This window comes from Lepus europaeus, chromosome 18 (assembly GCF_033115175.1).
Source record: "Lepus europaeus isolate LE1 chromosome 18, mLepTim1.pri, whole genome shotgun sequence".
NCBI classification, from domain to species: domain Eukaryota; kingdom Metazoa; phylum Chordata; class Mammalia; order Lagomorpha; family Leporidae; genus Lepus; species Lepus europaeus.
Window position 1 is genome coordinate 14,758,727 of NC_084844.1, and position 25,424 is coordinate 14,784,150.

The window sequence follows — 25,424 nt, forward strand, 5'->3', positions numbered from 1 at the left end:
CCTCAAAAGATAAATTCTTACTCCAAATTAAACCAGGAGATAAAATTTTGCTAAAACCTTGGGCAGAGGGGTCCACAGAAGATCAAACTCATGCAGATGTTTAAACTCTGAAGTCTTAGTGGTAGAGACTTGATCTAGTTATGGCATCTGAGATGTGGCTCTGGTGGGAGTTCTTTAGGTCCTTGGAGGTTGGCCCTCAGAAGGTAATTTTTTGAGAGTTTGGTTATTTAAGCCAAGTTCTACCTACATTCTCTCCTTGCTCCCTAGCTCACCATCAGCCATTGCCAGTCTCCACCAGACACCAGACTAATGGGGCCACTCAATCCTGAACAATGAACCTCCAGACTATACGCAGAATTTAACCATTTCCTTCCCAAGAAGCTCCTTTCAGATATTTTAGTTAAGGTAATGAATGCCTGACTAACACAAAGGGGTCTCCAGAAGATCAAATTCAAACAATACAAATAAAGGCAAATCATTCTTCACTGATTTATTAATTTATTAATTTATTCTTCATCACTAGTTTACAAGCTCCTTAAGTACCTAAGGGAACAATATCTTACTTTCTCCTCACTCCCAGAACCCAGTATATTAATTAGCTTATAATAGAGCACAGATGGTCTGTTGATTGAGCAAATTAAAAAATAAAATTCCTTTTCCAATTGAAGCTGCCTGTTGGGAAGGAGAAATGGAGGCTACTCTCTAAATTTTGAGTGCTGCAGGGGAGGCTGGCCTGTACTCTGAGTCACAGTGGGGCTATCCTGGACATGCAGGAAGCTTCAGAAGAGCTCCGAGGCCCTGAGTATAAGAGAGCTCTTACCTTGGATAACTTTGCCACAGTTCTTGCCAGCAACCACTTTCCTTTTTGATACTGGAAAAGCAAAAACAAAAAATCTTTCAGACACCTTAAGCCTTTTCTTGATTTTAAAACAATTTTCTCTTTTCTGTGTTTATAAAAAGACAAGGAAGAAAATACAAGATGTGTGCATTTGCCAAATACAAAAGAACATGTATAACTAGATAACAATTTGGGAAAGGGTAGTAACTCAAGGTTCTATGTCAAGTAAATAAATAAATCTAATATGAATGTTCCCTGCTCTCAAGCATATATGGACTTGTTGGCCCTCTCTGTCATCACTCTACCAGTGACAGGCCTCAGACTGTGAAATTCTCCAAGCCAAAAGCTTATGAAATGGTTGCAGTGTCCAAAGAGCACTAATACTCATTACCCAGAAACTGATACCAACTATTTTGAAATCCTTTTAGTACCAACTGTAATATATATATATGTGTTTATATATATATATATATATATATATATATATAAACACACACACACATACACACACATATATATAGTAGTGGCAACACAAGATGGTTACAGGAATATTAAAGAATATATGACAAGTAATCACTTTTTAAAATGATTGGTTTGAAAGGCAGAGTAATGAAGTGAAACAGAGAGAATGAAGGATCTTGTGTCTGCTGGTTTAGTCCCCAAATGCCTGCAACAGCCAAGGCTGGGCCAGGCTGGAGCCAGGAGCCAGGAACTCCCATTTGGTCTCCAACATGGGTGCCAGGGACCCAAATAACTGAGCCATCATCTGCTGCCTTTCAAGGTGCATCAACATGATGCTGGATCAAAAGTAGAGCAGGGGCCAGTGCTGTGACGCAGCGGGTTAATGCCCTGGCCTGAAGCGCCAGCATCCCATAAGGGTGCCAATTCTAGCCCCAGCTGTTCCTCTTCTGATCCAGCTCTCTGCTATGGCCTGGGAAAGCAGTAGAAGATGGCCCAAGTGCTTGGGCCCCTGCACCCACTTGGGAGACCCAGAAGAGGCTCCCAGCTCCTGGCTTCGGATCGGTGCAGCTCCAACCGTTGCGGCCATTTGGGGAGTGAACCAGTGGATGGAAGACCCATCTCTCTGTCTCTACCTCTCTCTGTAACTCTGTCTTTCAAATAAATAAAATAAATCTTAAAAAAAAAAAAAGTAGAGCAGCTGGGACTTGAACCAGCACTCTGATGTGGGACTCCAGAGTCTCAAGTGGTGGCTTAACCCACTGTGCCACAATGCTGGTCCCAACACGTAATCATTTTTATCAAAGAACATGAATCCAGGATTGAAGAGGGTGTTGAACAGGGTACAGATGCAGAGATAGTATACCAGGAATCACTACTGAATAGGATTCTCAGGTTCAGTAAAGGTTAAATTGATGAAGAAAGGAATACTGGCAAGAATAGGAGGCAGGGTCATAGCAAGTAGTCAGATCAAGTAACAGGAACTGAACTGGTACTTGAGAAAAGAAATTATTGAGTTACACAATGAGCTATGGCTGAGGGGCTCTGGGAAAGTAAAATTGGTTGGCATGTGCACAATTGGCATGTCTACAATTCATTAGAGAATGACGGGGGCATCCTTGGGCTCTGAAGGGGACTCTGGAGAGGCGATTTGAGAGTGATGATGCTAACGGTGATAAAGCATCCTTTATGTTACAACTGGCAAGAGCTTGCCAAGCTCATACATTTTAAATCTACACACTCAGAAATATAAGCAGAACTCTTCCGATGAAGATTTCTTAAAGGGCAGCATACAATGACCTAGGACTTGACTTGGTTTGACCTCTAGCTTCCAGTTACTGAACCTTAAGCAAGTCCCCTCACCACCCTGAATTTGAATTTCTTCACCTAACAAAACTGACGACCTACAATGCATCTGAAAGCATTCTGTACGCCAGAGAGCCAGACAAGCGCTACACTGTTCTCATGGAATTCTCCACTTCAACCAGTGGAGCCACGAATTCCATGTTCGGACCCATCTTCACTGGAGTCTCCTGAAAAAACAGCTACCGGTCACAGGCCGCCTGGGCTCTGCGGGTGTCCCTCGCGGAATAGAACTTGATGATGGCATAGAAACCAGGGCCGGCCACGGCGGCGTTTGGGAAGACCCGGACTGAATACAGAAGGCCGAACCGGGAGAACGCTGCGAAGAGCGCTGTGCGTGGCCCCTGGGAACCCAGTCTGCATTCAGATCGGAGTTTTTATGGACATCAGTATGTATCCCTCATCTTCCTGACCGCCTCCCTCTAATGGGAAATTCTTAGTGGGGGCTTTCCGGATGTAGAATTCCTGAACATCCTAGGACCCTAGGCAGTGTTATTGGGCCTGATGGCCCCTCTGTGCAGGGTAGGGGGGTTTCCCTGAGCTGCCCCCCGGGGAGAGGGCCGAACCCTATCTAACAGGATCACTGAACAAGAGCAAGTTCTTCAGGTGCAATTGTTGGTCTGTGTCTGGGGCTTGCTTCCCCGTTCCATTGCAAAAAAAAAAAAAATCGTTTTCTTTAAAAACCTCATCTTCTGTCCCTCTTGCACACATAGGCTAATATCTACCTAGCTACCTTAACAGGTCCAGAGCTCCGCTCCCACACCAACAAAGTTTCACCCCTCTGAGGGAACCGCAAACGATACCAACGCTGCCGTCCTGGCGCTACTGCGCTTGCGTGGTTCCGGCTCAAGCCATACTGCGCCTGCGCACGGCGCGCCCGCCAGTTTTGGTGAGCGCCGCGCTCGAGGGGCGGGGCCGACGCTGCTCCGGTTCCCTCCCGCCCAGGGCGATGGACGGCGGGCGGCGTCCATTCCTTTCGTTTCCCGCCTCAAAGGTTTCAGGGCTTGTGTTCAAGTGTGTTTTAGGTTAGAGCCCCACGGGTGGGCGTAGACGACGGAAGGGCCGGACATGTTCCTAGCAGCCAGCTTCGTCTTCACGCGCGAAGGAGACCAGCGCTTCCCACCGAGCTCGCGGGACCCGGCCCTGAAGAGGCCTTGGGGACGACTGTTTTCAGGCGTTTCCCACGCGCAGCTCACAGCTTAACTCGCTAAGCCACCGACAGCCTAGTCCGAAATCCTTACAAAGAATTCCCTGGTTGCCCTAGGTGATTCTGACGAGATTCTGCTTGTGGGGGCCGGACGGCGTGGGTCGGGAGGTAGAGTGAGGAGAGAAGTTGGCGAGGAAATCGGGTTGGGTCCAAATAAGGCACCTACTTTGGAGCTGTTGGTGCCCGGGAAGCGGTGCTCCAGGGGTTGTAGTGGACTACTTGGCGGAGTAACAGAGAAGCCTACGGCCTATTTTAGTCCTGGAACATTAGGGCCAGCAGGGGGCCTCCGCTGGTTCCGTGATCCTCAGATCCGGGCCCTTACACCTGTCCTCAGCAAAATGAGAAAGGGAAAATATCAGGGCTTATTTTTATTTATTTCATAAAATGAAGTTATTCCATTTCATTCTCCTGCAAGTATAGCCACCCCCCCTCCCCCATTTTTAAACATTTTTAAAGTTTATTTGAAAGACGGCTACAGAGAGGGAGGTCTTCCATCCGCTGGTTCATTCCCCAAGTGGCTGCAACAGCCAGAGCTTCGCGGATCTGAAGCCTGGAGCCAGGAGCTTCTTCTGGGTCTCCCACGTGGGTGCAGGGGCCCAAGTTCTTGGGCCATCTGCTGCTGCTTTCCCAGACTCATTAGCAGGGAGCTTGATCAGAGTGGAGCAGCCAGGACTCGAATCTGCACCCACATGGGATGCCAGTGCTGCAGGCCTGGGCTTTAACCTGCTTTGCTGCCCCCACCTACAATTTTAATGCTAAAAATTGCTTTATGGAGACAGATTGATGGTGGATAGTTGTTTTGATATGTTTTTTACTTGGGTATTAAAATAAAAAATTGGAAATCCCAGGTTTAATTTTTTTCAGGCAGGGCCATTCATATGACTGTTCATTAAAAATATATATTTATTTTTTATGTATTTGAAGTGTAGAGTCACAGAAACAGAGATCTTCCATCTGCTGGTTCACTCTCCCAAATAGTTGCATCTACTGAGGCTGGGCTAGACTGAAGCCAGGAGTCTAGAACTCCATCTGAGTCTCCCAACGTGGTGGCAGGAGCCCACATACTTGGACCGTCATTGGCTGCTTTTCCAGGTTAGTGGAAAAGTGGGGAGTTGGATTGGAAGTAGTACACCCAGGACTTGAATGGGGCTCTGATATTGGGATGCTGGCATCTCAAGCAGTGATTTAACCTGCAGTGCCACAATGACAGTTCCCAGGCTTAATTTTTAATTAATTTTTTTATTTGAAATGCAGGGGGACAGAGACCTCCCATTTTCTGGTTCACTCCCCCAAGTGCCCACAATAGCCGGGGCTGGGCCAGGCTGAGCCAGGAGCTCAATCCAAGTCTCTGTCTAGATGGCAGGGCCCCAACTACTTGAACCATCATTTGCTGCTTCCCAGTGTGCACATAAGCAATTAGCTGGACTTGGAAGCCGGGCTGAAACTTGAACCCAGAAACTCCAGTATGGATGTGCATATCACAATTATCATCTTAAAAAAAAAAAAGATTTACTTACTTGAAAAGCAGAATTACTGAGGAAGAAAGGGAGATGGTCAGAGAGAGAGAGAGAGAGATATCTTCCATCTGGGGCTCCCACCTGGGTACAGGGCTCAAGCATTCAAGCCATTTTCCACTGCTTTATCAAGTGCATTAGCAGGAAACTGGTTCAGAAGTAGAGCAGCCAGGATTCAAACCGGTGCTCATATGGGATGCTGATGTTGCAGGAGGTGATTTAATCTGCTGTGCCACAGTGCCAGACTCCACAAGCAGCATCTTAACACCTGCCCCAGTTTAATTTTTTTGTTTTTGTTTTTGTTTTTACATTTTGTTGGCCTGTGAAATCCAATTTTTGGAAGCATTGAGTTGTCAAATTTGTCATCTTACGGTTGAGGCAGAGGCATGAGTGGCACAAGGTAACAGCTCGGTGTGTTAGACATTACTGATGGTGGCTGTGTGTACTTTTTTGCCTTTGTCCAGTCCATAAGCAGGTTCAACTCAAAATTACCACCCCCCCAAACACCAGATCCTATCCTTTTTTATCATCTAGATTCTGGCCCATTCTCCTAAAGCAAGCAAAAAGCATTGGCACTTGGCCCCATTTCTCCAACTCCTCTACACACCTTTTTTACCTCAATACCAGACCCTCAGCCCCACCCATTCCACAATTCTGAGCTTTCCCTTTTATTAAAAAAAAAAAAAAAAGTTGGTGTTGTAGGGGTTGGGTCCCAAATCTATTTCACACCCATAATAGTAGACTTCGGTACCCACTGTAGGGTTTGTGGACGTCTCTGCCTCCCACCTGGACTAGGAGCATCCCAGGAGCAACAGCTAGGCTTTGCCTTCCTTCTCCTAGCACCCAGCACACTCCTCCTATACTAGGTGCTCAGTTTCATGTGGAATTAATAATGAATAAATTAAAACACTCTGCATAAGAAATGTTTTAATAAACCAAAAAACAGAAATCTCTTTATCATGGTCCTCTTGGTTTACAAATGACAGACAGGAACCAGGGAACTGGGCCTGGATGGGAGCGTGGAGGAAGCCCGAGACAACCGTTTATTGTTGGGGCTCTGGGCAGTGTTTCTTGTGAACGGGAAGGAAAAAGAAGACTATGATGTGGAGGTCAGAGGGGAAGACGTAAAGGATCCCTACGTGAGGACTGGAGTCCTGGGATGGCTCCCCTGCGGGCCTCCCCTGCTTCATCCCAGATGGCATCCTGTCACCCAGTAGGAGAGTGGCAGGCTTGCACAGTGCAGCCTCCATTCTACCCTGCAGAGAAAGAAGACAATTCTTGCTTCATGAACTTTCTAAAGACTCCTCATAGATACTGCCTTTTGTGGCAAAGAGGGAAAGAGTGAAAAATAAGGAAGCAATTTCTTTTCCTTTTTTTTTTTTTTTTTTTTTTTTTCTGGACAGGCAGAGTAGACAGAGAGAGAGACAGAGAGAAAGGTCTTCCTTTGCCGTTGGTTCACCCTCCAATGGCTGCCGCGGCTGGCGCGCTGTGGCCGGCGCACCGCGCTGATCTGATGGCAGGAGCCAGGTGCTTCTCCTGGTCTCCCATGGGGTGCAGGGCCCAAGCACTTGGGCCATCCTCCACTGCACTTCCTGGCCACAGCAGAGAGCTGGCCTGGAAGAGGGGCAACCGGGACAGAATCCGGCGCCCTGACCAGGACTAGAACCCGGTGTGCCGGCGCCGCAAGGCGGAGGATTAGCCTAGTGAGCCGCAGCGCCGGCCCAGAAGCAATTTCAAAATCTGTACCTGTGTGTTTGTTGCAGATACATTGAAAACTTTTTGAAGAATATGCAAGAAATGAAAAATTCTGTTCATGGGAATGGGTGGGAAGAAGAACAGGTGGATGGGTGACTTCACTATATATGTTTTAGATTTTTTTAAAAACCATGAAGATAGGGGCTGGTGCTGTGGTGTAGCGGGTAAGGCTGCCGCCTACTGTGCTGGCATCCCATATGGGCACTGGTTCAAGTCCCGGCTATACTACTTCAAATCCAGCTCTCTGCTATGGCCTGGAAAAGCAGTAGAAGATGGCCCAAGTCCTTGGGCCCCTGCACCCATGTGGGAGACCCAGAAAAACTGCTGGCTCCTGCCTTTGCAGCCAACTGGAGAGAACCAACAGATGGAAGACCTCTCTTTCTCTCTCTGCCTCTCCTCTCTCTGTGTAACTCTTTCGAATAAATAAATCTTTAAAAAAAAAAAACCCATAAGATAGAGAATCTATTCATGTTTAAGTCGTGTTTAAGAAAGGCTGTGAAGAAGGCTCAGCTGCAGGCTCTCCTCCCATCACACTGGTCTGTTCCACACATTGGCTTAATCCCTTTTCCTACCACTTCCTCTCCTGTCATCCAGGCTGTGTGTCCCCCAGGTCTTCTGTGAGGTCACAAACTGTGCTATGCTTCACTGCACTGGTTGGGAATGTGAACTCTTCATTTAATAATACTCTATCCTGGGCCTCAAAGAGACTAAATGACTTGTTGAAGGTCACCCAGGGGTAAAGCAGGAGCTTGCCTGGCTCAGAGCCCTTCTAAATCCATCTCCTCACTGTGCCCAGGTTCCTCCATTACAGCTCCCCCCAGCTCCAGCCTCTGAAGAAAACAGGATGTCTCTTTTGACCTTCTGTAGACTTCTATATACATTCAGTGACAAAAACATGCAATAGAAAGGGAAGAAGAGAGGAAATGAAGGAGGAGGGTGGGGGAAGGGGAGAAGGTTACTCTTGCAGACAGGCCATTTGATGCCATCTGCATCCCCAGAGGTGTCAGCCCCATGTTAGAAGTGTGGAAACCGAGCCTGGAGACATCAAGGAATGTGCACATCTGTGCTGGAGTTGGGACTTAAGCAGGCCTGACTCCCAAAGGATGTTTGCCCTTAACCACTGCCTGCTCTCCTTCCTTGGTTGTGGTTATCTCCAGAAACAACATGTTTCTTGGCTTTGGCCTTGACCTCAGGAGAGCTATGGCAGTGCCCAGCCAAGACCATGGGACTCCAAACTGGAAGAATTTGCAGGGACCTTCTGGTTCTCAGAAACATCTGGCAGAAACCCAGTCCTTACAGCCTCTCTGGCACTTCTCCTCTTCCAAAGCTCAAGTCTGAAGGTTGGGATGATGGAAAAACCCAAATCATTGATTAGCATTAAAATTCTGTTGTGAAAGCTAGAGAAAAATCTTTTCCTTCTTGGAGGAAAGGGTAACAGTGTAGTAGAAACCTGGAGTTTCTGTAAAAGCATGTATCTTTAGAACAGTTTCAAGAACACAGAATGTTCCAGAAATAAACTATACTGAAACAAACATTGACCAAAAAGGTCTTGTCAGATGTCAGCTGCAGACTGAGGAGAGTCAGCTTTATGATGAGATGCAGTTGAAACACGGATTCCTTTGAGTTTCTTTTCCTGGCATCTACCATAACTTCCTTTTTAAAACCGAAAGCCTCCATTTTCTTCTCTTCTACAGTAGAGAATTATTTACTGAAGAAAGCGTCAAAACTTCTTTTTCCACCTCAAACCTGTGTGTCTATATGTCATGATGACTTATCCTTCCCCTCAAAGCTTCAGCTTGGTGAACCAAGGTTTTTCTCTTCAGCATTCATCTCGTGGCTCTGCTTACATTTTATTTGCATTCTTGATTCCTGTCAGTAGAGTCCTGAGTCACAGGATGTGCAGATCTTTAGGATTTTGTTGTGGCTTTGGGTTGGTAACAATGACCTGCTTGTTTATTTTCCTGCACTAATTAACAGAGAAAGTGATTGCAATGGGCCCTCAGAAACACCCGTGGGCAAAGCATGTGCTGGAACACCTGTACTGAGCCTGGAAAAGCAGCTCCAGTTCTTTCAGGTCAGAACATCTGTCTCCTTTATCAAATATCTCCATTAAATGTCTGCCAGATTTTGAAACTATAGAAAAAAGAAACTAAAGAATAATTGGCTCCTAATCCTATGACCCAGAGGTAACCATGATTTCCTGCTCTCTCTTTTTTTTTTTTAAGATTTATTGATTTTATTTGAAAGGCAGAGTTACAGAGAGAGAGAGAAAGAGAGAGAGAGGCTTACTCCCCAAATGGCTGCAATGGCCAGAGCTGGGCCCATCCACAGCCAGGAGCCAGGAGCTTCCTCCTGGTCTCCCATATGGGTGCAGAGGCCTAAGTACTTGGGCCATCTTCCTCAGCTTTCCCAGGTGCATTAGCAGGGACCTGGATCAGAAGTGGAGCAGCTGGGACTCAAACGTGTCTGTATGGGATGCCTGCTCAGCAGGCAGCTGTTTTACCAGTTAAGCCACAGCACTGGTCCCTTCTTGCTCTTTTTAAACTGTACATCTTTGAAGTATTGTATGTGGAAGTTCTAAAACTTTAGTGACCATAGAATTCTATCGGACTGCTGAGCTGTGCTGTTTTACACTGTATTTATAAAATTTCCTGATATCGGAGCCCTTTGTGCGGGGCCATGTGTGGGCTGGGGCATGTGCTCTGGCCTGACGCCAAGTCCCGTGCTGGAAACCTGCACATGTCCCAGCTGTCCCAGTGAGGTGCAAGGGCCAGCAAGTGGCTTGGCTGTGTTGCCCTAGGGCCTTGCAGCTGGAATAGAGGGGAGCAGGGACCAGGAGGAAGCACTGCCTGGCAGCCAGAGGAGGCTGTGCCTGGCAGCAGGGGCTGGGCTTGGCGGGGTCTGGGGCAGGGGGGCGAGAATCCTGCATGGGCTAGGAGCCTCCCACCTGGAGTTGGATTCTGGTCCCTGTCATGGAAGCATCTGTGACTGAGGCCAGCTCTCCTAGAGGGCTGCGTAACGAGGGCATCCTGCGAGCAATGGTCTCCAGGACTGGAAGATGGCTAATTCCAGGGGAGAGAGGCAGGACTCGCCGAGGCCCAGTACTGGAGTGTGACATTTTTCTGAGTTGGGCTGGAGAAAGAAAATCTGAGGAGCCTCCCAGCGCGAGGGGAGAAGTTGCTAGATTCAGATTCCAGAGACTGGCTGTCTCTCACTGTGCCATCACCAGGGCCGGTGGCCTTGGACAAGTCACTGTGCCCTTCCACGGAGTTTCTACTCAAATACTCAGGACGTCCAGAGGTGGGCGGGACAAGAATGCCAGGGTAGGCTGGCGCCACGGCTCACTAGGCTAATCCTCCACCTGCGGCGCCAGCACACCGGGTTCTAGTCCCGGTTGGGGTGCCGGATTCTGTCCCGGTCACTCCTCTTCCAGTCCAGCTCTCTGCTGTGGCCCGGGAGGGCAGTGGAGGATGGCCCAAGTGCTTGGGCCCTGCACCCGTATGGGAGACCAGGGAGGAAGCACCTGGCTCCTGGCTTCGGATTGGCATAATGCGCCGGCCATAGCGGCCATTTTTGGGGGTGAACCAACGGAAGGAAGACCTTTCTCTCTCTCTCTCTCTCTCTTGCTGTCTAACTCTGCCTGTCAAAAAAAAAAAAAAAGAATGCCAGGGTAGCAGACAGCTGTGCTCAGCACTGAGAGAAAACCAGGTGGATGCGGAAGAGGGAAACCACCCCGGAGTGTTGTGAGTGTGCAGGGAGGAAGCAACCTGGAGAGGGCGGGGACTGGGGGTTAGGGTGCTGCGGTGAGCTGGGGAACTGTGCTGAGCTGGGGAACTGAGCGAATTTGGGTACTGTGCTGAGCAGCATTCTCTGGTTTGGGGGGTACTGCAGTAAGCTGGGGTACTGTGGCGCTCGGGGTACTGTGCTGAGCAGCATTCTCTGGTTTGGGGGGGTACTGCAGTGAGCTGGGGTACTGTGGCGTTCGGGGTACTGTGCTGAGCTGGGGCACTTCGAATTCGGGGTACTGTGCTGAGCTGGGGTACTGGGTGTTCGGGATACTGTGCTGAGCTGGGGTACTGTGGTGTTCGGAGTACTGTGCTGAGCTGGGGTACTCGGTGTTCAAGATACTGTGCTGAGCTGGGGTACTCGGTGTTTGGGTACTGTGCCAAGCTGGGGTACTGGGTGTTCGGGGTACTGTGCTGAGCTGGGGTACTGGGTGTTTCGGTACTGTGCTGAGCTGGGGTACTGGGTGTTCGGGGTACTGTGCTGATCTGGGGTACTCTGGTGTTCAGAGTAATGTGCTGAGCTGGGTTACTGCGGTGTTCGGGGTACTGGGCTGAGCTGGAGTACTGCAGTGTTCAGGGTACTGTGGTGCGGTGAGATTTTGTCCACCTTCCTGGCCACCTGTCAGGCACACAGCAGTACTGGGGGTTGTGTTTCCCAGTAAAAGCAGGAACATAGGTGGATACAGAAGGTTTTTTACTGCCCAGTTTGCAAGAAGGATCAAATAAGTGGTCAAACCTCTCCGTAACTAGTAAGTGGGGGCTAGAGAAATGCAGGTGTGTGCTGTGCAGGCTGCCCTAAAATTTGAGGGTTAAGGAGAGCCTCCGAGAGCCTGTACCTGGGCACCCCAATGGTCCAGGCCAGCTAAGTTCGCTGCCAGTTGGTGGCAGCTGCCTGCTATCGAAGAAGTAACTGTCCCAGTCCACACAGTGGGAAGTGTTTTCACCTGTGTGCTTTGCTCCGTTTTCCAAATGGTCTCCCACAAGTGTGAATTACTTTAATAATAAGGAAAAACGTTAAAAATCATCATTGTGTAAGCGCCTGCTTCTTGTGTGTAAATGAAGGGTGGCTTGAAAGAGCCCTGGATTCTTCCAGCTGAGGAGACTTGTGAGCCATGCCCCAGTGCTTCTCTGCGGCTGCTGGCCTCTGCTCTCAACACTACAGCTCACAGCTGCGTCTCCTGCCGTCTCCCCACTGCCTGACGATGAACCACCACCGGCCCCAGCCCTTCCTGGCTTCCCAAGCCTTTCCCATCTCGGGAAAATTTCCCTCAAGGTTTTCCTCTCCCTCTGTTGTTCATCCCACTTTGTTGTTTTTCATTTATTTCATTTTATTTATTGGAAAGGCAGAAAGAGAAAAAGAAATCTGGTGGTTCATTCCCCAAATATCTGAAACAGCTGGGGTTGGGCCAGGCTGAAGCCTGGAGCCAGGATTTCTATCTGAATCTCCCGTGTGAATGGCAGGGACTCAATCACTTGAGCCCTCACCTGCATCTCCCAGGGTTGCATTAGCAAGAAACTGGATCACATTGAAAGTGGAATACCTTGGACTTGAACCAGGCACTCCAACGTAGGTTGCCACTGTCCCAGGCAGTGGCTTAACCCATGGTGCCACAATGCCTGCCCCATCCCCTACCTTCACAGGACAAAGCACCCTGCTTCTTTACTCAGCATTTCCCACGACGATCTGGACTCAGTCACTCCTTTAGGGCAATTCCTCAAAGTCCCAAGGGTTGGTAAACTTCAAAAACGGTTCAATGGCCAAATGGAATGTTAGGCTTAAAAATGTGCTGAATTTACTGGGACACTTTTCAGGGGCCCTTAATTTGTTAACAGAATATTCTCCACGAGGGAGTATACATGTATCTCCAATGACTGCCTTTTATTAAAAAAGGAAGAAGGGGAGGTGGAGGAGGGGCCAGCTATGTGGTCCAACGGGCTAAGCCGCCATCTGCAGTGCTAACATCCCATCTGGGTGCCAGTTCGAGTCCTGCCTACTGGACTTCCAAACCAGCTCTCTGTTAATGAGCCTGGGAAAGCAGTCCTTAGGCCTCTGCACCGACATGGGAGACCCAGAGGAAGCTCCTGGCTTCAGCCTGGCCCAGCCCAGGTCTTTGTAGCCATTTGGGGAGTGAACCGGCAGATGGAAGACCTCTCGCTTCTCTTTGTCTCTCTCACTGTAACTCTGACTTTCAAAAAAAAGAAGGAAGGATGTTTGGAATAGCAGAGATAGTGTTACACTTTCTCCAAATCTTTCATTTTTTTGTTTTTGGGTTCCGAGGAAAACATCATTCCCAGCCTCCCTTGCAGCTAGGTCAGGGCCATGTGACTAATTCTGGCCAATGGGAGTGGCAGTAACTCATGTCTGCTCTGAGCGCAAGCGTGAAAGAGCTGGGACGCCACTCTCTGCTCGCTCTTCCGAGACCAGCTTAGGCGTGGACTCTGAGCCCTGGTGGCAGCCGGAGTTGAGAGGAAAGGAGTAGGAAGACTCGACCAAGTATTCCATGAGTCCCAGATGGGGGAGAGTTTTGAGATGAGGAGTAGACGTGGGCCTCGAGGTGACGCACCCAAGTGGGGGATTTCCTAAACCAGGGAAGGGGCTCGGACGTCAGGCCCCAGAAATGCCTGCTCTCACATTGGACCCTGATGGCTGCAGCTGCAGGAAGGGCATGCAGTTAGAGCTGCTCGCAAGCCTTGCACAGTGGGGGCAGTGATTTATTTACTTGTTTTTTTAAGAAACTTCATGTGTCTCTTGGATTTTGCCTTTTTTTCTCTGTAACCAAGCAGCAGCCTTTGGTGTCTTTCCTAGGAAAACAATTCATTTTCTCATGTTTGTACCTAGTAAAGGATCCCAGTTTCCTTCTGTCCCTTGCAGTATAAGTTAAAAAAAGAAAAGGGCAGCTGATGTCCCTGGTCTCCAGGCAAAAGGCATCTCCCTCTCTCAGCTCTTTGGCTGGTGGATGTTTCTGGAGAAATGTGTACATCCACATGGATCAGAATCCTGTCTCTCAGGATCCCAGCTCATTACAAACCTGCTTGTGATTGTGGCGTCACAAGGAATGTGATCCCTCACAGCCACACTGCCCATGGAATTGAATTGTCAGGCCTCTGAGGCTAGGTGGCAGGACGCTTGCTCACATGGCCACTAGATGGCGCCAGCGGGCAGCCCTGGTCCCTCAAGGCCACCAGCGTGGAAGCTGCTCCTCCTCCCTACTAGCAGCTGGGTTCCAGTGCCAGGAGGCTGGGGTCCGGACCAAAGAAGGCTAAGAGGCCTGGTTTTGTAAACAACCCTATTCCTCCATTAGTCCAGGCAGTTTTCTGAATCATCCAGACTAAGTTTTCTCATGCAAAGATTAACCCATAGCATATGTGCAACCCCTCCCTGAATGACAGGGATGATCTTGGGGTCTGGCAGTCTGGAACCCACAAGGACACGGATGGGTGTGTGTCCTGTACCTGCTGTAACCATAATCATAAGCTTTAACCATAACCACAAGCTTTGCTGAGTGCTTGCCATGTGCCAGGCTCGGAGTCAGTGTTTCACACTTATTCCTCCCAGAAGCCCTTCCAGGGGGCTTTGGGGTGGGCAGAAGGGTCTCTCCAGTGTTGAAGCTCAGACGTGGGACCCAAGCTGCCTGGCATTTGGAATGTGAGCCAGCAAATGTAAGATTGATCTCTCTCTCACTGCCTTTCAAATAAGTAAAAATAAATAAGTGAACCTTAAAAAAAATAAATAAAAAATAAAAAATAAAAAAAGTAGGGGTGAATGAGACCTGAGGCTGAGAGAGGGAGAGAAAACCTCAAGGAAATTTTCCTGAGATGGGAAAGGCTTGGGAAGTCAGGATGGGCCGGGAGCTGGTGATGATTCAGCTCAGGCCACGGGGAGAAGGGCCTGGGGAAACAGTGAGGATAGACCGGATCAACAACAGAAAGGTGCCTGGGGTGCGTGTGACTCACAGGCCCCCTCAGCTGGAAGAATTTTTATTTAAAGAGCAGAGTTACAGAGAGAGAGATCTTCCATCTGCTACTTCACTCTCTAGATGTCCACGATAGCCAGGGCTGGGCCAGGCTGAAGCCAGAAGCCTGGAGCTCCATCTAGGTGCAGGGACCCAAGTACTTGGGTCACCACCTGCTGCTTTTCCAGGTGCATTAGCAGGGAGCTGGATCAGAAGTGGAGCAACCAGGACTTGAACTGGTGCTCATTTGGCATGCTGGCAGCAGCTTAATCTGTCACAGCACAATTCCTGCCCCATTTTTCTTTATTATTAAAGTAATTCACACTCGTGAAAGACCATTTGGAAAAACAGAGAAAAACACAAAGATGAAAACACTTTTCACTTTGTGGTAAATATGCAATATTTGAGACAGACTGGAAACAATTGTCTCATAATTCCCATTTAACTGGGTGCCTGGACTTTAGAAGAGCTAGAAATAATACTGGTGTCGGTGGCTAGACTTAGGGACGGGGGACTGCTCAAGGAGAGCCATGGAGCTTGGGTCCCCAAGGACACTCGGTCACGGGGAGCTCTCACTGCCCTCCCCCCGCCCCAGCTCCAAGTATTAGGGACCCAGCTTGATTTAGAGATTACAGGGCTGATGCCAGGGAGGACAGCCTTTGGCCCCAGTGGTGCCCGAGGGGTCTGAACCCTGATCTGCAATCTCTTGCCACAAACAGCCCATGCATTTCCTTCTTATACCCCAACCCACAGAGTGTCCAAATGCAGCGAGAAGCTGCCTCGGACAAAACAAAGTCCAAATCATGCAGAAGCAGTTGTCAGCCCCAGCTGTCTACAATGAATTGTCTACAAGTGCTTATGTGCACGTTTTACCCAGTAAGCTGCAGCTTGCAACAACTCAGAATGAGAAAAGCCATGGTCAGAGTGCCGAGTTACTAGAGCTTGGGTGAAAGCGTGTGTGGGCTTTCCCAGCACTGATGGGGGTTCACCACCCCCTTGTCATGAAGGCCAGCACCCAGTAAAGCCACCAGAGCCAGGGCAGTCCAGGGCAGTTTATTCTGAAACATTCCCTGAGTGACTGGAGGTACCTCTTTGGGTTAACTCTTACTCTCCCTTTGCACTTGACAGAGACTGGTCTGAACAGGTCAGGAGCACCCACACCTCTCTGTGCACCCGACCTCCTCATCGTACAGACTCATGGCTGCTATGAAGGACAGACTTGGCCTCGGGCAGTGCCTCTGCTCCAGATGCTGCAACCAGCCAGGAAGATCTCTCTTTCCCAAACTTGTTTAAAAACCACACACACAAAATACCAGAAGGTGGGGTTCCATGATGTCACGCTCTGTGGACCAGACATTTGGTCAGAATGTGAGATTTAGTAGGAGTATGGAAGTGCCCCACCCCCCTAGAAAATCTGTCTAAAGAAAAAAGGGATTCCCTCCAGAAAAGAGCCATTGCAGCCATTTGGGGAGTGAACCGGTAGATGGACGTTCTCTCTCCCTCCCTCCCTCCCCCCACCTCCGTCCCTGTCCCCTCTCTCTGTCTGACTCTGCCTTTCAGAAACGACAACAACAAACCTACTTGCTGCCAATCATATAAAATTATAGCACATATAACTATGTACAACAGTACTTGGGAAATGATAATAAGCAATTACATTCTTGGTTCATGCATTTACAAAAAAAAAAAAGGAGAATGACTGGACTGGGGGATTTCCAGGCTGGAGCAGGAAATTCTAAAGGAGTCGCTAGGAGAGATGAGGGGTCTTCAGGAAGTTCACAGAGAATTGCATTGTCTTTTTGTTCCACAGATGTTTGGAAGCCTCCTTGTATTTGGGGTGGGGGGTAGAGTTCGTGGGAGAAAGGGGCTATGTTAGTTAAGTTTCCTCACTCAGGCCCATTGTGGCACCCATCCCTAGTATCTGGTGCTCACTGTTCTTTCCAGCCCTGGCAGAGAGGAGGCTCCACTCCAAAAGGGGTCTTTGTGATTCACTGCAGGTAGGAAAAGGCAGAACTCACGTGTTTTGGGCTCAAAATCCAGATACCGACTCTGCACATTTCAGGGCAAGCACAGTCTTAACTCCGTCCATGGGGAGGTTTCCCAAAAGAACTGCTGTGAAGAAAGGCATACAGGCGCCAGGAGAAGCTGCCCCAGAGCCGGCAGGCCCTTGGCCCTCGTGGCCCTGCACCTTCCGTGGTCCCTGCTGTGTTCTCACTTGTGTCTTTGGTGAACCTGGATTTGGTGGCCGGGGCCAGCCAACAGCTCTGTTTGGTTCACTCGCAGAGAGCATGCTTGGTTCATACTCTCTGCTCACTTGTACAAAGTCACTCTGCTAATTTTTAAAATATTCTATTGCTAGGCACAGTGATGGGTATGATGCCATAAAAATGCACTCTTAAAAGTGGTGAGGGGCATTGTGGCATAGTGAGTTAAGCTGCCACCTGCAGCTCCAGCATCCCATATGGGTGCCAGTTTGAGTCCTGGCTGCTCCACTTCTGATCCAGCTCCCTGTTAATACACCTGGGAAAGCAGCAGAAGATGGCCAAGTGCTTGGGCCCCTGCACCATGGGGAAGACTCAGATGGTGTTCCAGGCTACTTGCCACAGCCTGGCCCAGTCTTGGCCATTTTCCGTTTTAGCCATTTGGGGTGTGAATCAGTGGATGGAAGATCTCTTTCTCTGTAACTTGCCTTTCAAATAAGTAAATACATCTTTAAAAAAAAAAAGTGGTTACAGTTACAAATGTGTTGTGTACACTTCACAACAGTAAAGAAAAGAGGGCAGGTAGAGCCAACAGAGGTTAGTTGGGGTGGGAACCTGGGTTCAGGAAGCACGTGACTGGATACACGTAATGCCTGTGGGGGTGTCCACTGCAGCTGCGACACTTGCACTCACCACCACCTTCCTAGCTTCTGGGTTTCAGTTTCTCGCTTGCCCTCCCTCTAAACTTGGCTGCATGGAAAGAGTTTGGGGCAGTGTCACCACCTGAGCTGCAGCCCCTGGTAAGTGCGGGAGCTCTGGATCCCAGGAGCTGCTCGGGCTCCACATTCCCCTCTGCCAGCTCTAGCTCTGCTCTGCTCCAGGGCCCGCCCTTGTGGTTGTTTCCTGTTTGCCACCTCCCCACCCCCCCATCCCCCCTGCCCCGGGCTCTGGGGGGTGGGAGTGGGGGTTCTGAGCTGACGCTAGGAGAGGGAGGGGCAGTCCCCTTCCCCGCCCAGGGCAGACGCTGGGGGTTTCTGATGAGATTCCCTCAGGGACATCCTGTCCCTCAGAGTTGGAGGGGGCTCTCCTCTAAGTGAGGCTTCCTCTTTCCAGACATGTAGGACTTGCCCTTCTCTCTGCATATTTTTATAGTGAAATTCAGCATAGGTAACGCATGTGCACATAGTGCTGTACAGAAACAGAGCAGGCACCTGGAGGCATCAGTCATCACAGGATGGATGGCTGGCAGACCCCACCTCTGCTTTCCTCCTGCGTGAGACTTGTCTCACCCAGGGGTCAGAAAGTGCCCTGTGGAATTTGGTGGGTATTGCTCTTGATTTTTAGTAGGACTTCGTCACATGCACATGTCTACTTATTTTTATTTTATAAAACAGTTATACAGCATTTACTGTGTGCTACATTCATTTAATTTGTGCATGCACACAACAACCCTGTGAGGAAGGTGTTATTAATCCCATTTTAGGGACAGGTGTTTGGCACAGCAGTTAAGATGCCAGTTAAGATATCAGTGTCCAAATAATAATAATAATAATAAAGATATCAGTGTCCCATGTTGGAGTGCGTGGGTCTGATGCCCAGCTCTAGTTTCCCACTAATGCAGATCCTGGGAGGCATTAGTGATGGCTCAAGTGATTGGGTTCCTGACACACATGTGGGAGACCTGGGTTGAGTTCCCTGGCTTCCACCTTTGGCCCTGGCCCAGCACTGGCCATTGTGGTCATTTGGGAAATGAACCAGCAGATGGAAGCTCACTGTCTCCCTCTGCCTATCTTCATGTTCTCCCTCCCCCTCCCTCTCCTCTGCCCCCCTCCCCTGCCCCCCCTTCCCTCCCCCTCCAATAAATAAATTATTTATTTAAAAAGATCAGTCTTTAAGGGCTGGCGCCATGGCACAGTGGGTTACTCCTCCACCTGCGGCCCTGGTATTCCATATGGGCACCGGTTCTAGTCCTGGCTGCTCCTCTTCCAGTCCAGCTCTCTGCTGTGGCCTGGGAAAGCAGTGGAGGATGGCCCAAGTCCTTGGGCCCCTGCACCCACGTGGGAGATCAGGAGGAAGCACCTGGCTCCTGGCTTCAGATCAGCGTAGCTCTGGCCATTGCGGCCATTTGGGGGGGGGGGGTGAACCAATGGAAGGAAGACCTTTCTCTCTCTCCCTCTCACTGTAACTCTACCTCTCAAATGAATAAATAAACTCTTAAAAAAAAAATCTCATTTTATGGATGAGGAAATTAAGGTCCAAAGAGATTAAGTGACTTGCCCAAGGTCACGCAGAAGTGAACACAGGGCAGGTGTCCTGGTTTTTAGTGCAAATGCTTTCTGAGGGCAGACAAGACCATCTAAGAGTGGAATTGTGGGTTATCAGGCACAAGAGCATTCAGCTCTGCAAGAGCAGGCATTCAGGCTGTGAACCAGAAATGAAGATCTGTGTGTGTCTGTTTTCTCTGTCTTTCAAATCAACAAAATTAAATAAGTGTAAAAAAATTTAAAGTTTTTAAAGTTGTCTTTCACATGTAGGTACTTAATCTAAATGCAACTGACTTGTACATTTGGCGTGAGATAGGGGTGCTTTTTTTTCTTCATTTAGTTGATCGATTGGTCCAGAATCATTTAATCTGCTCTCTTATGTGAGTGCTCTACAGTGACACGCTTGCCACATGTCAGAGTGTTGTGCAACCACAGGTCTATTTCTGGGATCCTTATTCTGTTCCGTGAGTTAATTTTCCTAGACCTACTCTGATACCATATTTTACTGTAAGTCTGAATGTTAGCAGAGAAAATCTCATTTTATCCTTCTTCAGGGGTTTCTTGGTCTTTTATCCTTCCATGTGAACATTAGAGTTCGATTTCTGTACTCACTTGGAGTTGGTTGCAATTGCATTGAATCTGCACTTCAGTTGGGGGAGAATGTTTATCTTCACACCATAGACTCTTCTACTCGTGAATGTAGTTTATCTCCATTTATTTAAGTTGCCTTGAATATTATCAATAAAGTTTTATAATTGTCTAACTATAGATCTTACAGGTCTAAATTTTGCTATATTTATTCCTACATTTGGGGGGGGTATTAAACTGGTCTATTTTTTTAAAAGGCTTCTTTGGGGAAATTTTTTTTTTTTGAAGATTTATTTATTTTACTTGAAAGTCACAGTTACACGGGGGGGGGGGGGGGGGCTTCCATCCACTGGTTCACTCCCCAATTGGCTGCAATGGCCGAAGCTGTACCAATCCAAAGCCAGGAGCCAGGAGCTTCTTCTGGGTCTCCCACATGGGTGCAGGGGCCCAAAGACTTGGGCTATCTTCTACTGCTTTCCCAGGCCATTGCAGAGTGCTGGATCTGAAGTAGAGCAGCTGGGACTAGAACTGGTGCCCGTATGGGATGCCAGCACTGCAGGTGACAGCTTTACCAACTACGCCACAGTGCCAGCCCCAAAATGGTCTATTTTTAAAATTATATTTTTGCATATAACTGATTACACAAATGCCACTTATTTTTGGATGTTGATCTTACAGCTAGCTGTGCATCTAAAATCTTATAATTTTGAATCACTTGTCTAATGATTCTTTTGAATTTTCTAGCTAGATATACCATATGCAAATAATGATGGTTTTGCTCTAATCCAGTCTGTAGACTTTTAAAATTTCTCCACCCACTTTGTGCATGTGTGTCTGTCTGTCTGTCTCTCTGTTTTATTGCTCTGTCCAGAACCTTTAGTACAATGTTAAACAGAGCCAGAAATTACAGACATCCTTGTTTAATGTCGATTTTAAAGGAAATCTTCTTTTAAGTTTTACTCATTAAAAATAGTATGTAAGTTTTCTATCAGGTTAAGGAAGTTTCCTCCTAGTTTGCTAAGAGTTTTTATCGTGAAAGGATATTGAATGTCAGCAACTTTTTTTCTTGATCTGTTGAGATGATTGGATTTTTTTCTTAATCCTGTTCATGTCCACTTTTAGTTTAGACTCTCAGGCTTCAGCCTGGCCCATTCCTGACAGTTGTGAGCAATTGGGGAGTGAGCCAGCAGATGGAAGGTCTGTCTGTCTCTCACTCTCACTCACACTCTCATTCTCACTCTCCCTCTCCACCTTTCAAATAAATAAACCAAATACATCGAGAGACAAAACTGTAGGCAAAGGGAACTCAGTTCTGTGGGACCTTGGACAGCCCTGCAGGATGCCTCCCAGAAATGCCCACTGAGAAGGAGACTGGAGCACAGATCCACAGCTCCTATCCCTGCATTGGGTGAGGCTGGCATCTTTGGGACCTTAACTCTCCTGCACTTTGGGGAAGCACTAGCAGACACACGAATGGTTCCCACAGCACAGAAGAAGACACAGAGTCAGAAGGCCAAGAGAAACCACGGAATAAGCTTGAGGCGGGAAGCTAGAAGCAGAAGGTAAGTTTGAGCTTGCACAAAGCGGTGCACTGCAGAGATGAAAGCGCGCAGCACAGAGGGGCTGGCAGTAACTGGCGTCTGCAGGCTTCTCTTCCGTGGGTAACCAGCCTTGCATGCGAGATGACCCTGACTCAGAAGTGGCGTCTTAATATTTTACACACCATTGGGGTATCTGAGGCACTGGCATTTTTTCTTACAATGGTGTCATTTCTATTCATGAATGAGAGGATACTTGTCTCATGTGGTTGTTAAGATCTCATCAGCCCCCTGGGATATAGGGTGAAGTAGAGGGTGTTACTGTTCTCTACATTCTCAGATTTTATTAAGTGACAATTACTCTTACGTAAAGTTTAGCAAAACCATCAGGACCTGGTATTTTGTGTTGGGAAGATTTTTTTTAAAGATTTATTTTATACATTTGAAAGAGATACAGAGGGAGAGAGAGGTAGAGACCGAGAGAGAGGTCTTCCATCTGCTGGTTCACTCCCCAGATGGCCCCGCAACGGCCGCAGCTCTGCCAATCCGAAGCCAGGAGCCAAGAGCTTCTTTTGGGTCTCCCACATGGGTGCAGGGGCCCAAGGACTTGGGCCATCTCATACTGCTTTCCCAGGCCATAGCAGAGAGCTGGATTGGAAGAGGAGCAGCCGGGACTGGAACCGGCGCCCATATGAGATGCCGGTGCTTCAGGCCAGGGCATTAACCCACTGCGCCACAGCACCGGCCCCGAGAAATAGTCTTATGTCCCCATATGACTTGAGCAATAATAAAAGGCCCCTGCAAACTGCCATGGGACCTAGAAGAAGAACCTGGGAGGTACCCAGGAGGACAGCAGCATCTGGGAACTTGGAGAGCTCTAGGAGTGGAAGCTGAAGGTTAGTTCAGTCTGGCTTCCCTCTCTGGTCCTCCCTTGCTCATCTCACTCCTTTGGCTTCCAGTAGCAGAACCTCCCTCTTGTTTTACTTTTGGGAGGAGCCCGCTCTACTCCATGTGATTTTACTGGGATCAAGTTGTTGATTTAAAATCCCCCACCCAAAGAAGTGCATGTGAGCTTCTTCCAGGGCTCCCACGTGGGTGCAGGGGCCCAAGGACTTGGACCATCTTCCACTGCTTTCTCAGGCCACAGCAGAGAGCTGGACCTGAAGGGGAGCAGCCAGGACTAGAACTGGCGCCCATATGGGATGCCGGCGCTTCAGACTAGGGCTTTAACCCACTGCACCACAGCACTGGCCGCTGTAGGAAGATTTTAAATTACTGATTCCATTTACAGAACCATTTAGGCTTTTTATTTCTGAAGTTTGATAGGTTATATTTTTCTAAGATAGGGTCTACATTGTTTCATAGTTTACAGCATAAATGACAGTCTTTATTTTCAGTTGTTATAAAACACACATCAAATGTACAGGTCGGACGCATTGATTCATTCACTTTGTCTGGCCCCCTGAAACTGAAACTCCTTGAGCCTTAAACAACAGCTTCCTGTTTCCCCTCCCCCAGGCCCTGGCAACACCATTCTACTTTCTGTTTCTATGAATCTGTAGAGTCTGTATCTTACAGTTACATTCCGATTTTTGCAGGGTTAGATGAGCAAGACCACGAACTCAACAGCCAGAACATATTTATTCAGAGACAAACTGGAGAGGGACACACTACAGAGAGCAGGTTCTCGTACAGGCCTGGGGCTTCTATATTCAGCATGGACTAAGGCGGAACTCCTAAGACAGCAGTGCTGCTTGGGAGGGTTTGGGCTAACAGCTGAACACAAGATAGCCATGTGTCTGTGACAAGGTCACTTCACCATCCAGCAGTGTTCATCCCCAGTAATGTTTGTGCCTTCTCTTTGCTCATAAATAGATTTCACCAGACTTGCCTTTTGTATTAGAGTTGGTTGTTTGTTGTTGTTGTTGTTGTTGTTGTTGTTTTTCCCAAAGAACTAACATTGGTTTGAGTGAGTCTCTCTGCTGTTTTTGTTTTCTGTTTGACTGGTTCCTGCTCTTATCTTTGCTCCCCGCTGTGTCATGTTTGGTTTGACTTGATTTACTGCTTGGACACTTATTTCAGGATTCTCTTCTAACATAAGCATTCAAGGCTGTCAGTATCTCTAAACACCACTTTTGCTGTATCTCACAAATTTAATGTGATTATTTTCATTATCACTCAATTCCGAGAATTTATAAGTGTGTGTTTATGGATTTTTTTTTTTTTTTTTTTTTTTTTTGGTTCTTAAGGGTATGTTTTAAAATTATCAAACATGGGGATTTTAAAACATCTTTTTAAGATTGTATGTTCTCTAACTTATAGGTACAGACCAAGTTTTTTTTTTAACAAACCAGTTTTTTAAAAGATTTATTTATTTATTTGAAAGAGTTACACAGAGAGGAGAGGCAGAAGAGGGAGAGGTCTTCCATCCAATGGTTCACTCCTCAATTGGCTGCAATGGCTGGAGCTGCATCGATCTGAAGCCGGGAGCCAGGAGCTTCTTTGGGGTGTCCCACACGGGTGCAAGGGCCCAAGGACTTGAGCCATCTTCCCAGGCCATAGCAGAGAGCTGGATCAGAAGAGGAGCAGTCGGGTCTCAAACCAGTGCTCATATGGGATGCCGGCGCTTCAGACCAGAGCGTTAACCTGCCGTACCACAGTTGCAGCCCCCAGACCAAGCTTTTAATTGTATTTCAGCTCTTCCGTTCATTCCTTGATTTTTTTTCTGTCTGTGTCACTGTTTATAACTGAGATAAATATGTTAATATCTCCTTTTGGAAGAACGTGTTTGGCACAGCAGCTGGGATGCTGCTTGGGATCCCTGCATCTCATGTCAGAGTGCTTGTTTTCAGTCCCTGCTTCTCCACATTTTTTTTTTTTTTTGGACAGGCAGAGTGGGCAGTGAGAGAGAGAGAGACAGAGAGAAAGGTCTTCCTTTGCCGTTGGTTCACCCTCCAATGGCTGCTGCGGCTGGCGCACCGCGCTGATCCGAAGCCAGGAGCCAGGTGCTTCCTCCTGGTCTCCCATGGGGTGCAGGGCCCAAGCTCTTGGGCCATCCTCCTCTGCACTCCTGGGCCATAGCAGAGAGCTGGCCTGGAAGAGGGGCAACCGGGACAGAATCCAGTGCCCCGACCGGGACTAGAAAACCTGGTGTGCCGGCGCCGCAAGGCGGAGGATTAGCCTGTTGAGCCATGGAGCCGGCCTCCACATTTTTTCTCCACATTTTTTTAAGATTTAATTTATTTGAAAGTCAGAATTACAGAGAGAAAGGGAGAGACAGAGAGAGATCTTCTATCTGCTGGTTCACTCTCTAAATGGCTGCCAACGGCCAAGACTGGGCCAGTACAAAGCCAGGAGCCAGAAGCTTCATCTGGGCTCCCCACGTGGGTGCAGGGGTACAAGCACTTGGGTCATCTTCTGCTGCTTTCTCAGGCCATAGTAGAGAGCTGGATCAAAAGTGGAGCAGCCCGGCCATTGCTGCCATTTTGGGTAGTGAGCCAGCAGATGGAAGACTTTCAATCTCTCTCTCTCTCTGCCTCTCCTTCTTTCTCTGTGTAACTCTGACTTTCAAATAAATAAATAAAAAATCTTAAAAAAAAATAACAACAACAACAAAAAAAGAAGTGGAGCAGCCAGGACTTGAACTGGCACCCATATAGGATACTAGTGCTGCAGGCAGGAGCTTAACCTGCTGTGCCACAGCACCAGACCCAGCTTCTCCACTTTCTGATCCATCTTCCTGCTAGTGTACATTCTGGGGAGACAGCAGATGATGGCTCAAGTACTTGGGTCTTTGCCACCCATGTGGGAGACTTGAATTAAGGTCTGGGCTCCTAGCTTCAGCCTGTCCAAGGACTAACACTGTGAGCATTTGAGAGGAATGTACCAGAGGATGAGATTCTCTCTCTCTCTCTCTCTCTCTCTCTCTCTCTGCCTTTTAAATATTTTTTTTTAAAAAAG

At 48.2% G+C, this 25,424-nt stretch overlaps 1 protein-coding gene across 5 annotated transcripts in view; it reads left to right on the plus strand.

Annotated features, from left to right (window-relative positions):
- Positions 1 to 3,609: 3,609 nt before the first annotated feature.
- ICAM2 (intercellular adhesion molecule 2) overlaps positions 3,610 to 25,424 on the plus strand; it is a 30,901-nt gene continuing 9,086 nt past the window's right edge. Inside the window, exons 1-3 of one of the 5 annotated variants that reach the window (XM_062216354.1) lie at positions 3,610 to 3,923; positions 4,791 to 4,958; positions 9,113 to 9,209. In XM_062216354.1, the coding sequence (XP_062072338.1) occupies positions 9,158 to 9,209 (52 nt within the window). In that variant the 5' untranslated portion in view covers positions 3,610 to 3,923; positions 4,791 to 4,958; positions 9,113 to 9,157. Of the gene's footprint in view, positions 3,924 to 4,790; positions 4,959 to 9,112; positions 9,210 to 17,784; positions 17,875 to 21,412; positions 21,489 to 25,424 lie in introns of those variants that run through there. The other 4 variants (XM_062216355.1, XM_062216357.1, XM_062216359.1 and 1 more) reach the window with 4 other exon arrangements.